The sequence below is a fragment of the Electrona antarctica genome (assembly GCF_951216825.1).
Source record: "Electrona antarctica genome assembly, contig: scaffold_81, whole genome shotgun sequence".
NCBI classification, from domain to species: domain Eukaryota; kingdom Metazoa; phylum Chordata; class Actinopteri; order Myctophiformes; family Myctophidae; genus Electrona; species Electrona antarctica.
Genome location: NW_027638136.1, coordinates 55166 through 69252, shown reverse-complemented (window position 1 = coordinate 69252; position 14087 = coordinate 55166). Strand labels below are relative to the sequence as shown.

The 14087-nt window shown below is 43.9% G+C and overlaps 1 protein-coding gene across 1 annotated transcript in view; it reads left to right on the top strand.

The window, feature by feature from the left end:
- The window catches only part of gmeb1 (glucocorticoid modulatory element binding protein 1), a 46473-nt gene extending 41948 nt beyond the window's left edge, over positions 1 to 4525 (top strand). Inside the window, exons 13-14 of the mRNA XM_079531272.1 lie at positions 3967 to 4149; positions 4233 to 4525. Of these exons, the coding sequence (XP_079387398.1) occupies positions 3967 to 4149; positions 4233 to 4514 (465 nt within the window). The 3' untranslated portion in view covers positions 4515 to 4525. The remainder of the gene's footprint in view (positions 1 to 3966; positions 4150 to 4232) is intronic.
- The last annotated feature ends 9562 nt before the right edge of the window (positions 4526 to 14087 follow it).

Below are 14087 nucleotides of genomic sequence, written 5' to 3'. Positions count from 1 at the left end.
GAAGTGGGGGGGGTATGTGTACAGTAGATATGAATAGAAGTGGGGGGGGTATGTGTACAGTAGATATGAATAGAAGTGGGGGGGGTATGTGTACAGTAGATATGAATAGAAGTGGGGGGGGTATGTGTACAGTGTAGATATGAATAGAAGTGGGGGGGGTATGTGTACAGTGTAGATATGAATAGAAGTGGGGGGGGTATGTGTACAGTAGATATGAATAGAAGTGGGGGGGGTATGTGTACAGTAGATATGAATAGAAGTGGGGGGGGGTATGTGTACAGTAGATATGAATAGAAGTGGGGGGGTATGTGTACAGTAGATATGAATAGAAGTGGGGGGGGTATGTGTACAGTGTAGATATGAATAGAAGTGGGGGGGGGTATGTGTACAGTAGATATGAATAGAAGTGGGGGGGGGTATGTGTACAGTAGATATGAATAGAAGTGGGGGGGGTATGTGTACAGTAGATATGAATAGAAGTGGGGGGGGTATGTGTACAGTGTAGATATGAATAGAAGTGGGGGGGGGTATGTGTACAGTAGATATGAATAGAAGTGGGGGGGGTATGTGTACAGTAGATATGAATAGAAGTGGGGGGGGTATGTGTACAGTGTAGATATGAATAGAAGTGGGGGGGGGGGTATGTGTACAGTAGATATGAATGGAAGTGGGGGGGGTATGTGTACAGTGTAGATATGAATAGAAGTGGGGGGGGTATGTGTACAGTGTAGATATGAATAGAAGTGGGGGGGGTATGTGTACAGTAGATATGAATAGAAGTGGGGGGGTATGTGTACAGTGTAGATATGAATAGAAGTGGGGGGGGTATGTGTACAGTGTAGATATGAATAGAAGTGGGGGGGGGTATGTGTACAGTAGATATGAATAGAAGTGGGGGGGGTATGTGTACAGTAGATATGAATAGAAGTGGGGGGGGTATGTGTACAGTAGATATGAATAGAAGTGGGGGGGGGTATGTGTACAGTAGATATGAATAGAAGTGGGGGGGTATGTGTACAGTAGATATGAATAGAAGTGGGGGGGGTATGTGTACAGTAGATATGAATAGAAGTGGGGGGGGTATGTGTACAGTAGATATGAATAGAAGTGGGGGGGGTATGTGTACAGTAGATATGAATAGAAGTGGGGGGGTATGTGTACAGTGTAGATATGAATAGAAGTGGGGGGAGTATGTGTACAGTAGATATGAATAGAAGTGGGGGGGGTATGTGTACAGTGTAGATATGAATAGAAGTGGGGGGGGTATGTGTACAGTGTAGATATGAATAGAAGTGGGGGGGTATGTGTACAGTAGATATGAATAGAAGTGGGGGGGTATGTGTACAGTAGATATGAATAGAAGTGGGGGGGGTATGTGTACAGTAGATATGAATAGAAGTGGGGGGGGTATGTGTACAGTAGATATGAATAGAAGTGGGGGGGGGGTATGTGTACAGTAGATATGAATAGAAGTGGGGGGGTATGTGTACAGTGTAGATATGAATAGAAGTGGGGGGAGTATGTGTACAGTAGATATGAATAGAAGTGGGGGGGGTATGTGTACAGTGTAGATATGAATAGAAGTGGGGGGGGTATGTGTACAGTGTAGATATGAATAGAAGTGGGGGGGGTATGTGTACAGTGTAGATATGAATAGAAGTGGGGGGGGTATGTGTACAGTGTAGATATGAATAGAAGTGGGGGGGGTATGTGTACAGTAGATATGAATAGAAGTGGGGGGGTATGTGTACAGTAGATATGAATAGAAGTGGGGGGGGTATGTGTACAGTAGATATGAATAGAAGTGGGGGGGGTATGTGTACAGTGTAGATATGAATAGAAGTGGGGGGGGTATGTGTACAGTAGATATGAATAGAAGTGGGGGGGGTATGTGTACAGTAGATATGAATAGAAGTGGGGGGGGTATGTGTACAGTAGATATGAATAGAAGTGGGGGGGGTATGTGTACAGTAGATATGAATAGAAGTGGGGGGGTATGTGTACAGTAGATATGAATAGAAGTGGGGGGGGTATGTGTACAGTAGATATGAATAGAAGTGGGGGGGGTATGTGTACAGTAGATATGAATAGAAGTGGGGGGGGTATGTGTACAGTGTAGATATGAATAGAAGTGGGGGGGGGGTATGTGTACAGTAGATATGAATAGAAGTGGGGGGGGTATGTGTACAGTAGATATGAATAGAAGTGGGGGGGGTATGTGTACAGTGTAGATATGAATAGAAGTGGGGGGGGTATGTGTACAGTAGATATGAATAGAAGTGGGGGGGGTATGTGTACAGTGTAGATATGAATAGAAGTGGGGGGGTATGTGTACAGTGTAGATATGAATAGAAGTGGGGGGGGTATGTGTACAGTAGATATGAATAGAAGTGGGGGGGGTATGTGTACAGTAGATATGAATAGAAGTGGGGGGGGGTATGTGTACAGTAGATATGAATAGAAGTGGGGGGGGTATGTGTACAGTGTAGATATGAATAGAATTGGGGGGTATGTGTACAGTGTAGATATGAATAGAAGTGGGGGGGTATGTGTACAGTGTAGATATGAATAGAAGTGGGGGGGTATGTGTACAGTAGATATGAATAGAAGTGGGGGGGGGTATGTGTACAGTAGATATGAATAGAAGTGGGGGGGTATGTGTACAGTAGATATGAATAGAAGTGGGGGGGGTATGTGTACAGTAGATATGAATAGAAGTGGGGGGGGTATGTGTACAGTAGATATGAATAGAAGTGGGGGGGTATGTGTACAGTAGATATGAATAGAAGTGGGGGGGGTATGTGTACAGTAGATATGAATAGAAGTGGGGGGGGTATGTGTACAGTAGATATGAATAGAAGTGGGGGGGGTATGTGTACAGTAGATATGAATAGAAGTGGGGGGGGTATGTGTACAGTAGATATGAATAGAAGTGGGGGGGGTATGTGTACAGTAGATATGAATAGAAGTGGGGGGGGTATGTGTACAGTAGATATGAATAGAAGTGGGGGGGGTATGTGTACAGTAGATATGAATAGAAGTGGGGGGGGTATGTGTACAGTGTAGATATGAATAGAAGTGGGGGGGTATGTGTACAGTGTAGATATGAATAGAAGTGGGGGGGTATGTGTACAGTGTAGATATGAATAGAAGTGGGGGGGGTATGTGTACAGTGTAGATATGAATAGAAGTGGGGGGGGTATGTGTACAGTAGATATGAATAGAAGTGGGAGGGGTATGTGTACAGTGTAGATATGAATAGAAGTGGGGGGGGTATGTGCACAGTGTAGATATGAATAGAAGTGGGGGGGTATGTGTACAGTAGATATGAATAGAAGTGGGGGGGGTATGTGTACAGTGTAGATATGAATAGAAGTGGGGGGGGTATGTGTACAGTGTAGATATGAATAGAAGTGGGGGGGGTATGTGTACAGTAGATATGAATAGAAGTGGGGGGGGTATGTGTACAGTGTAGATATGAATAGAAGTGGGGGGGGTATGTGTACAGTGTAGATATGAATAGAAGTGGGGGGGGTATGTGTACAGTGTAGATATGAATAGAAGTGGGGGGTATGTGTACAGTGTAGATCAGACCTGGTCTAGCAGTGATAAGTGTTATTATTTAGGACAAATCAAAGTTATCAAACGGCGACCAAGGTGTCTATAGCAGAGGTTACTATGGTTACCAAGGTGTCTATAGCAGAGGTTACTATGGTTACCAAGGTGTCTATAGCAGAGGTTACTATGGTTACCAAGGTGTCTATAGCAGAGGTTACTATGGTTACCAAGGTGTCTATAGCAGAGGTTACTATGGTTACCAAGGTGTCTATAGCAGAGGTTACTATGGTTACCAAGGTGTCTATAGCAGAGGTTACTATGGTTACCAAGGTGTCTATAGCCGAGGTTACTATGGTTACCAAGGTGTCTATAGCAGAGGTTACTATGGTTACCCCCCCCCCCCCCCAGGTGATGGATGGTACAGTCCTGGTGCACCAAGAAGTGATGTCAGAGGGTCAGACGGAGGCCGGACAGGAGCACACGGTCATCCAGATAGACCCCGCCCCCATGGGAGGAGTCATCCAGATAGACTCCGCCCCCATGGGAGGGGGAGGGGTGAAGGAGGAGCCGGAGGGGGTGGAGCTCCATCAGGTATGTTAATTAAGTCTTTGGCGTTCAATGAGTTTTAATAGACAACAACAACAAATCATGTTCACATGCTTTATCTTCACCAGGACGGGTTGGAGATGACTGTGGAGGAGGCAGAGGGCAGAGGAGGTCAGGAGGAGGTTCAGGAGATTCAGGAGGTTCAGGAGGAGCAGCAGGAGGCACATGGCCAGGAGGAGCAGGAGATTCAGGAGGTTCAGGAGGAGAACATGCACATGGAGGAGGTTCAGGGACACCAGGAGATTCAGGAGATCCAGGAGGTTCAGGGACTGACGCTGGACGCCAGCGGACATATTTCTGGAGTTCAGATCGTTGTGATGGAGGAGAGTTCCGTAGTCCCTAACCCTTAACTCCTAGTCCCTATTCCCTAACTCCTAGCCTTTAACTCCTAGTCCCTAACCCCTAACTCCTAGTCCCTAACTCCTAGCCCCTATTCCCTAACTCCTAGCCCCTTTGCTCAGTCTTTGCTAAATGTGTTCAAGGAAATGCTTTTCCGTTCATTGTTCTTTCTTTATTGTGTGAAAAACCTTCAATGTAAATAATAATAATAATTATTATTCTTTATTGTGTGAAAAACCTTCAATGTAAATAATAAAGACAGATTAGATCAGTCTACCCCCCCCCCCCCCCCCCCCCATCATTTATTTTAACAGAATTCAGGCACGAAAAGAAACATAACATACAGTAGGCGTGGTTGTTGTGTGTGTGCGTGCGTGCGTGCGTGCGTGCGTGCGTGCGTGCGTATGTGCGTGCGTGCGTGCGTGCGTGCGTGCGTGCGTGCGTGCGTCCGTATGTGCTTGCGTGCGTGTGTGTGCGTGCGCGGTAATAAACATTTATGTTAAAGTTCTATATATATCGGACTGGTCTTTTCCATTGTAAACTGCAGTGGTGTAACTTAACTAAGTAGATTTACTCAAGTGAAATTTGGAGGTGTTTACTTTACTTTTCTGAAGTATTTCTTATTTTCAGTATAGGCCCACTTTCACTTCTACACCATTACATCTCAGAGGCAAATATTGTACTTTTAATCCACTACAATGATTTGAAAACTTTAGTTACTTTGTAGATTTAGATTATTGCAAAACATACATCAACCACTTCAGCCCTAGTTTCTTCAATTTCATGATGCGAATGTGATGTATTGTGAGCTTGTGGATCTGCTATTTTTATACATTTGAAAACATGTGAAATAGGACATTCTGCATAATGAGTGCTTTTCCACAATAATTAATATTGTACAATACAAATACTTCAGCATTTAAACTTTCCTCCTGTTCTACCCAGGATTTGCGTTTGAGTGCTTTTGACTTTGAGTTGTTCTTAAATTCTTAAATGTTGAGTCGAGAGCAACTGAGAGATGGTATAGTAGCCTAATGATCCATGTTCAACTGAGAGATGGTATAGTAGCCTAATGATCCATGTTCAACTGAGAGATGGTATAGTAGCCTAATGATCCATGTTCAACTGAGAGATGGTATAGTAGCCTAATGATCCATGTTCAACTGAGAGATGGTATAGTAGCCTAATGATCCATGTTCAACTGAGAGATGGTATAGTAGCCTAATGATCCATGTTCAACTGAGAGATGGTATAGTAGCCTAATGATCCATGTTCAACTGAGAGATGGTATAGTAGCCTAATGATCCATGTTCAACTGAGAGATGGTATAGTAGCCTAATGATCCATGTTCAACTGAGAGATGGTATAGTAGCCTAATGATCCATGTTCAACTGAGAGATGGTATAGTAGCCTAATGATCCATGTTCAACTGAGAGATGGTATAGTAGCCTAATGATCCATGTTCAACAGAGAGATGGTATAGTAGCCTAATGATCCATGTTCAACTGAGAGATGGTATAGTAGCCTAATGATCCATGTTCAACTGAGAGATGGTATAGTAGCCTAATGATCCATGTTCAAATGAGAGATGGTATAGTAGCCTAATGATCCATGTTCAACTGAGAGATGGTATAGTAGCCTAATGATCCATGTTCAACTGAGAGATGGTATAGTAGCCTAATGATCCATGTTCAACTGAGAGATGGTATAGTAGCCTAATGATCCATGTTCAACTGAGAGATGGTATAGTAGCCTAATGATCCATGTTCAACTGAGAGATGGTATAGTAGCCTAATGATCCATGTTCAACTGAGAGATGGTATAGTAGCCTAATGATCCATGTTCAACTGAGAGATGGTATAGTAGCCTAATGATCCATGTTCAACTGAGAGATGGTATAGTAGTCTAATGATCCATGTTCAACTGAGAGATGGTATAGTAGCCTAATGATCCATGTTCAACTGAGAGATGGTATAGTAGCCTAATGATCCATGTTCAACTGAGAGATGGTATAGTAGCCTAATGATCCATGTTCAACTGAGAGATGGTATAGTAGCCTAATGATCCATGTTCAACAGAGAGATGGTATAGTAGCCTAATGATCCATGTTCAACTGAGAGATGGTATAGTAGCCTAATGATCCATGTTCAACTGAGAGATGGTATAGTAGCCTAATGATCCATGTTCAACTGAGACATGGTATAGTAGCAGTGGCGTGCACAGACATTTAGAGGGGCAGGTGCTCAAGTTAAAAAAGGGCACCTTGTGCAGCGCGTGGAACCGGCCGGTTGCCTTAATCCATTTTGGGCAGGAACCCCTTTTGGTGTTAGCATTATGTTATGCTTTAGCTATTGAAAAATAGCAGATCTACAAGCTCATAGCGCGCCACCGAGTGGCGCGCTATGAGCTTGTAGATCTGCTATTTTAGAAAAATCAAAAAAAAGAGAAAAACGTTTTTTTTTCCTTTTTTTTTTTCAAAAGGGCACATTGCCAAAAGGGCAGGGGGTGCTCTAGCACCCCCTAGTGTCTATCTGTGCACGCCACTGTATAGTAGCCTAATGATCCATGTTCAAAGCCCAGTCCTCCTATAGTTTAATGCTGGAGTGTTTATATTAATGTTCAAAGCCCAGTCCTCCTATAGTTTAATGCTGTTTCAGCTTTATTCATTGAAGGTTAACATACAAAATAATGTTTCAACAGATCGAAAAGGGGGGTTCACTATAAAGATCGAAAAGCAAGTTCACTATAAAGGCGAGTCGGCGACAGTTGTTTATATGAGAAGACTGTCAAATGCCCAATGCACTGAGGAAAAACATCTTAAAGTTCAAACAAAACGTTTTTTAATGGGAAACCTATGAATAATATTTGACTTTTGTTCAAATTAATGATCAATAGACCAATTATTTGTTTACAAACATTGGGACTGGGCGCACGGGTGACTGTTTCATGTAATCAATTCCCAACAGATCTCCAAACCTGTTGTTTTGGGGAGCGCTGGTTTCAGTCCATTCAATCTCCTCTGTCCATACGATTTCGAAAACACAGGACATGATGTTAAGTCCAAAGTGCCTAGGGACTCTGCAAGGCAGGGGCGTCCTACTCCCTGAGCCAGGCTTGCACTTGACCGCATACCTAAGGATCGAAGACTTGAGCACTGTGACGTCGAGACAGCTGGACAGACACTTCACAGGGGTTGTCAAGTGGGGTCCTACTTTCACCAACGTTTCGCTGATTTAACCCCACGACGTCTCCAGTAGGCTCAGCAGTGCATTCTGGCGGCGTCCCAGAAGCACCCCCCTCTGCATCTGCCCAGCCTGCTTATTTGGGAGACCAGCTAGGGTCTTTCCTTTTCAGCCAGAGCCACTGGCTACTCCACTCTGCCAGTCTGGATAGCTCCTTGATGGCCCGACGTAGGACTTGTCCGCTGATGCCAAGGTCCTTCATCAGCCTCACAGTTGATGTTGCCACAAAACCCTGACATCCAACTTCTGCTGGACAGACCTTTGCTCTCCAGCCCCGCTGTTCTGCCTCTGCTGCAAGATCTGAATATCGCAGTTTCTTTCTTTCAAAGGCTTCCTGAACTGCATCCTCCCAAGGGACTGTAAGCTCCACAAAGTTGGACCACAGGACTAGGTCAGGCCTCAGGTTGGTGATGACGATCTCTGGTGGAACTGTGAGTCGTTGGCCCACGTCCACCAGCATCTGCCAGTCTCTGGCTGCCTCCAGTTCACCTAACCTGGGCCTTGGTGGGAACTTCCGCTGTCCTTGTTGCCCTTCTCGAACAAACGCGATTGGGTTGGCTGAGTTGGTTACTCTGGGCGGCAAGGCATTGATGGTGGTTCTCCTGCTTTCCAGAGTTGCTGCCAAGCCCTTGAGTACTTGGTTGTGCCTCCAGGTGTATCGTCCTTGGGAGAGGCTCACTTTGCACCCAACGAGGATGTGTCTTAGTGTAGCTCGTGTTGAACACAGGGGGCATGATGGATCTTCGCCCAGCCATTGGTTGAGATTTGTAGGGGTAGGGAGGACATACAAAGATAGTCTGTGGTAGATCTTACATTATTTGCTCTCATTTTAAGACCCATTTGCAAAAAATAAGCCAAATCTAGGCTTTGCTGCCATCCTGTGGTGTTAATGGAGAATTGCAGAATATACATTTAAATGAATGCATGGTTGATGTAGCCTGGCTAATAAGCAAGACTCAAATCACAGTTCTCTGGTGTAGGAAATGGGCGTACAATTGAGCCTCGATCTCCAGACCGTAATCCGCTGGCAGGCAATTTTGTATGGCCAACGGCTGGTTCGGTCTGGTTTAGGGTTTATTAGCCAGGCTATGGTTGATGAGTGCCGAGAATAAGAATACAAATAACAATAATAACGATAGTAAATGTTTATGGGTTTTAAATACGTTCTAAAACATAATTATTTTATTTTATATAACATTAATAACAATAATAGTAACGATAGTAAATGTTTATGGGTTTTAAATGGGTTCTAAAACATGTTTGTTTCATTAGCGCTGTTAAAACACCGCACGAAACAATGAGAGCACTTCCGTCCACTCTTCAAAATACAACCCGTGGTCAGTTAAGTGACATGCTAGAACAACAAGAGCACTTCCGCGCGCACTTCACAATACATGTAACTACATGTAGTCCCCAGCCAAGACTAGCCTTCAACAGCCTACTAAAGTAGTTCAGCCCTGTTGACACCGTGGACTGCACGTTGGACTGGCGACTTGGAGGCCCGAGTTCAAGCCCCATACACGCAAAGTTACATTAGTAATATTTTGGATACTAAGATTTAGTCCACAATTCCATGCTGTATTGATGTTGGTATCATTAGGAGAGATAACAGGCAAACGTTGATCAAAATAGCAATTCTTCTACAGTCTATAATTGTGTAGACTTTTTGTAAATTAAGTAATGCAGATGTTTAACAATAATGTAACTCTTGAGAGGATACAATTAAACCAAATACGGGTCCATTTGGTTTCATTTTACACTCTCAAGAGTTCAAGATCTAATAATTAAGGGTCCATTTGGTTACCAACTCTCCATCATAACATCATGTCATCTAATCAATCAAACTTTATTTACAGTACTGTCGAAGCCAATAAAAGACTTGGTAATGTTCATGCTGGTGTAATGAGCCCATGCACCCACAGAGCGTCGCTGTTGTACCGTAAACCTCAGACAAACAGAAGCAGACTCGTAAACAGAGTAGGAACTGTTAGAGACGGAACTGATCTGTTTAAAGTGTTTGTTTCCTCTATTAAACGCTGCGCACCGGATGTTTTCATACTGTCAAAGATGGCATGTTAACGTTAACGAAGCTGTTTAATGAATATACGATTATAAATATGACTTTATTAGCGTTTTAATACATTGATTGATTGATTGAAGAATTTATTAACAGTTTGCAGAATTACAGTACATTTCAAGCACAAACTCAATACAAAGGCTGTTAACTGTGAGTGGACGACCCAATTAAGCATTACACTTGTTTCCAACAGGGTCCACCATGTTCAAATCATCAAAACATTTAGAGACGTACAAATAGACACTTCTATAGACAGAACAGGAATTCATCAAAAAAGAATTCATCAAAAAGGAGGTAAAAAGGGAAAAGAAAAATATACAGTGAGGGGAAAAAAAAGGGGGGGCGGGGGGGGGGATTCACGTTCAGCTCCGTTAAATTGTTTGTTTTCCTTGGAGGAGCTGCGTTGGGTCCCCAAGTCGGCTCCGTGGCCGTACCTTTGAGTTGGCTGTGTGGCCGTGACCATCTCTTGTGTTGTCCTTGCGTTGGGTCCCCAAGTTGGCTCAGTGGCCATACCTTGAGTTGGCTGTGTGGCCGCGACCGTCTCTTGTGTTGTCATTGCGTTCGTGTTTGAGGGATTCCGATTTTACAGGGGCCAGTTTCGAATTGCAGCCGTCCGTAGGTGCCCTTTGAGAGCGGTTTTGAAAGAGTCAAGGGATTCGCATGTCTTAATGACAGTTGGTAGGGCGTTCCACATTTTAGTGGCATAGGAGCGAAAAGAATTTAGTCCCTTGTTTGTGCCGAATCTGGGTTGTACATGGTTCGTTGCACTCCCTCTGGTGTTGTGGGTGTGGACTTCGTTAACATTAAGGAAGTATCTAGACAGGTACATGGGTATCTTGGTGGTGTATCGAATCTTGTGGACCAGACCCATTGCAAGATGCTGTACTCTGTCGTCGACCCTAAGCCATTCCAGCCTGTCGAAGTGGGTAGGGGTGAGGTGGGTTCGGGGGGCTAGATCAAGTAGGAGCCTGACCAGTTTGTTTTGGGAAGTCTGGAGCCTGGTTTTAAGGGCCTTTGAGGTGCTGTGGTACCAGGAGGTGCATGCATAGTCAAAGAAACCCTGTACAAGGGCTCCTGTTAAGGTCTTCAAGGTGTTTTTGTTGACCAGTGAGGAGATCCTGTAGAGGAATCTTGTTCTATGGTTGACTTTTTTGATTACGTTGGTGGCCATTTTATCACCGGAAAGATTAGCCTCCAGGATGGAACCTAGGTAGGTAATTTCATCTTTACGTGTGATAACATTGTCACCCACTCTAACCAAGAAGCCATTTGCCTTGCTGAGATTACTAATAGAGCCAAAGAGAATGGATTCAGTTTTTCCCAGGTGTAAAGATAGTTTGTTATCAGCGAGCCAGGTGCAGATTCTACCGAGTTCAGAGCTGAGGGCATTTTCAACCTGCAGTTTGTCCCTGTCCGAGACCAGCAGTGCTGAGTCATCTGCGAACAGGAACAAGTTGCAGTCACAGGCTGAAGTCATGTCGTTTACATATATTAGGAACAGTAGAGGCCCTAGTATGCTTCCTTGTGGAACGCCACAGCTCACTGGGAGGGGGGGGGACAGTGTTCCGTTCACTTCCACCATCTGTTCTCTCCCCTCCAGGTAGGATTGCATCCAGCTCACTGATGTGCTATCGAAACCAATTGCTTTTAGCTTGTTAACCAGTATGGAGTGGTTCACGGTGTCAAAAGCCTTTTGGAGGTCCAGCATGACCATGCCGCAGTATTTGCCAGCGTCCACCTCTTGTTTGATGTGGTCGCTCAAATAGAGGAGGCATGTGTCAGTGGAGTGGGATGTTCTGAAGCCAGATTGGAACTCGTACAATAATTTATTAGTGGCAAGATACTTTTCAACCTGTTCATAGACTATTTTTTCCATCACTTTCGAGATGGAACTAAGAATAGAAATAGGGCGGTAGTTGCCGGGGTCTAATTTACTCCCTTTCTTGTGCAAGGGGGTTACTTTGGCCAGTTTGAAATCTTGGGGGACCTGTCCCTGTTTGATGGAGAGGTTTACTATGTGGGTGATGATTGGAGCTATAGAGATGGCTGAGTCTCTGAGAAATTTGGAGGGAATGTTGTCATGTCCTGTGGCCTTGTGGGGTTGGAGGGCACTCAGTTTCTTAATTACCTCATCAGTTGTTACCATAACTAGTTTAAAATCGTCTTTACAAACACCTAGGTTTTTGTAGAAGGTTGTAATGTGCTCTACACCAAAGAGCCCAGAGTGGGAGGGCAGTTTGTTAACCAGAGTTGTTGATATGTTTGTAAAGAAGATATTCAAGTGTCATGGTGTCAGACTGCGGCTACATGTGAGGACAGAGATGGAACTTTTAGGAGAAATGAATCTCCATCTGCGGATGTTTCTGTGTTAAAATCCAGCTCTGAAATCACAAGGTACTCAAATGATTATTTCATTACACATGTTAATTACTCTGTTAATGATTCTCATTTAATGGTAAAGTAACTTGTACTGGAGTAAAAGCACAATATTTGCCTCTGAGATGTAGTCGAGTAGAAGTAAGAGTTTTTGAAATTGGAAGTACTCAAGTAAAGTACAAATATACCTAAAATTGCAGCATATCATATGCACAAATCATGACTAAATAGTAAATACATTATTGACATTTATATTTTCTAAAAAACAAAACCTACTTTTTATCAGAGAGAATTTCGTTAAGATAGCAATTATTTTTCCACACCATATTATAGATGGTTAATTAATTATTGCGTATAATTATTAATTATAATTGCATGTTCAGGAAGTGCTCTGTGAAAAGAGAAGTCGCCCAATTGACAAGTCATTACCTAAATAGTTACTCCTTCCTTATCAGTAGTCTGTTATTGTTGAAGTTAAGTGTCTCTCTTAGACTTTGTAATTATCTGCACCAGGCTGAAGGCATTGGGAGAGAGTATGTTTTATTGTCTCCACCAGGCCGAAGGCATGGGGAGAGAGTATGTTTTATTGTCTCCACCAGGCCGAAGGCATGGGGAGAGAGTATGTTTTATTGTCTCCACCAGGCCGAAGGCATGGGGAGAGAGTATGTTTTATTGTCTCCACCAGGCCGAAGGCATTGGGAGAGAGTATGTTTTATTGTCTCCAACATGAAGGCATGGGGAGAGAGTATGTTTTATTGTCTCAAACAGGTTTTAGCTATTGAAAAATAGCAGATCTACAAGCTCCTGTAGATCTGCTATTTTTGAAAAATGGCGCAAATCTTTATATATATTCTTTCAGAGCAAACATTTTTAACTCAAATCTTTGCTTCTGGGGGGGTCCCTGGAACAACATATTTTCAGATTGGGGTCGGAGGCCAATTACATGTAATTTTTGGGGTCCTTGACGTGAAATAGTTTGAGCAACACTGACAGAAACATAGGTTTTTCAGAAAACTGTCAGGATTCAGAAGACATTTTTTAGAAAATGAATGCGTGGGATGTCATTTTTCTGTTCTAGGATGCATTGGAACTGCTGGAGAGAGAGAGAGAGAGAGGGCTAAGCCGGGAGGAAGGTGGAGACTCCGCTGAGCGATCTGGTCAACAGAAAGATGCAGGTAGTTCTGCCCAACAGCAACCGCCACGCTGCAGCCATGCAGGCTCTGAGCGCCAGTCCCCAGTTCAACAAGACCACAGAGCTGGAGGCACACACACACACACACACACACACACACACACACACACACACACACACACACACACACACACACACACACACACACACACACACACACAGTGGTATCATGCTTGTAGAACGCAGTACCAGTAATTTTTTGACATGCATGCGCAGGGACGAAATGAAACGGTGCATGTGTGTGCACTCTAGAACGCGTCCCCCTAGATTCAAAAGAAGACTCACCTAATCAACCTCGCGTCACCAGACTTTCCAAGACGCACAAAGTACCCAGTAGTCTAAGTTTACCTGCACCTGGGGCAGGCAGGCATGGGGAGAGAGTATGTTTTATTGTCTCCACCAGGCTGAAGGCATGGGGAGAGAATATGTTTTATCATCTCCACCAGGCCGAAGGCATGGGGAGAGAGTATGTTTTATTGTCTCCACCAGGCCGAAGGCATGGGGAGAGAGTATGTTTTATTATCTCCACCAGGCTGAAGGCATGGGGAGAGAGTATGTTTTATTGTCTCCAACATGAAGGCATGGGGAGAGAGTATGTTTTATTGTCTCCACCATGAAGGCATGGGGAGAGAGTATGTTTTATTGTCTCCACCAGCATGAAGGCATGGGGAGAGAGTATGTTTTATTGTCTCCACCA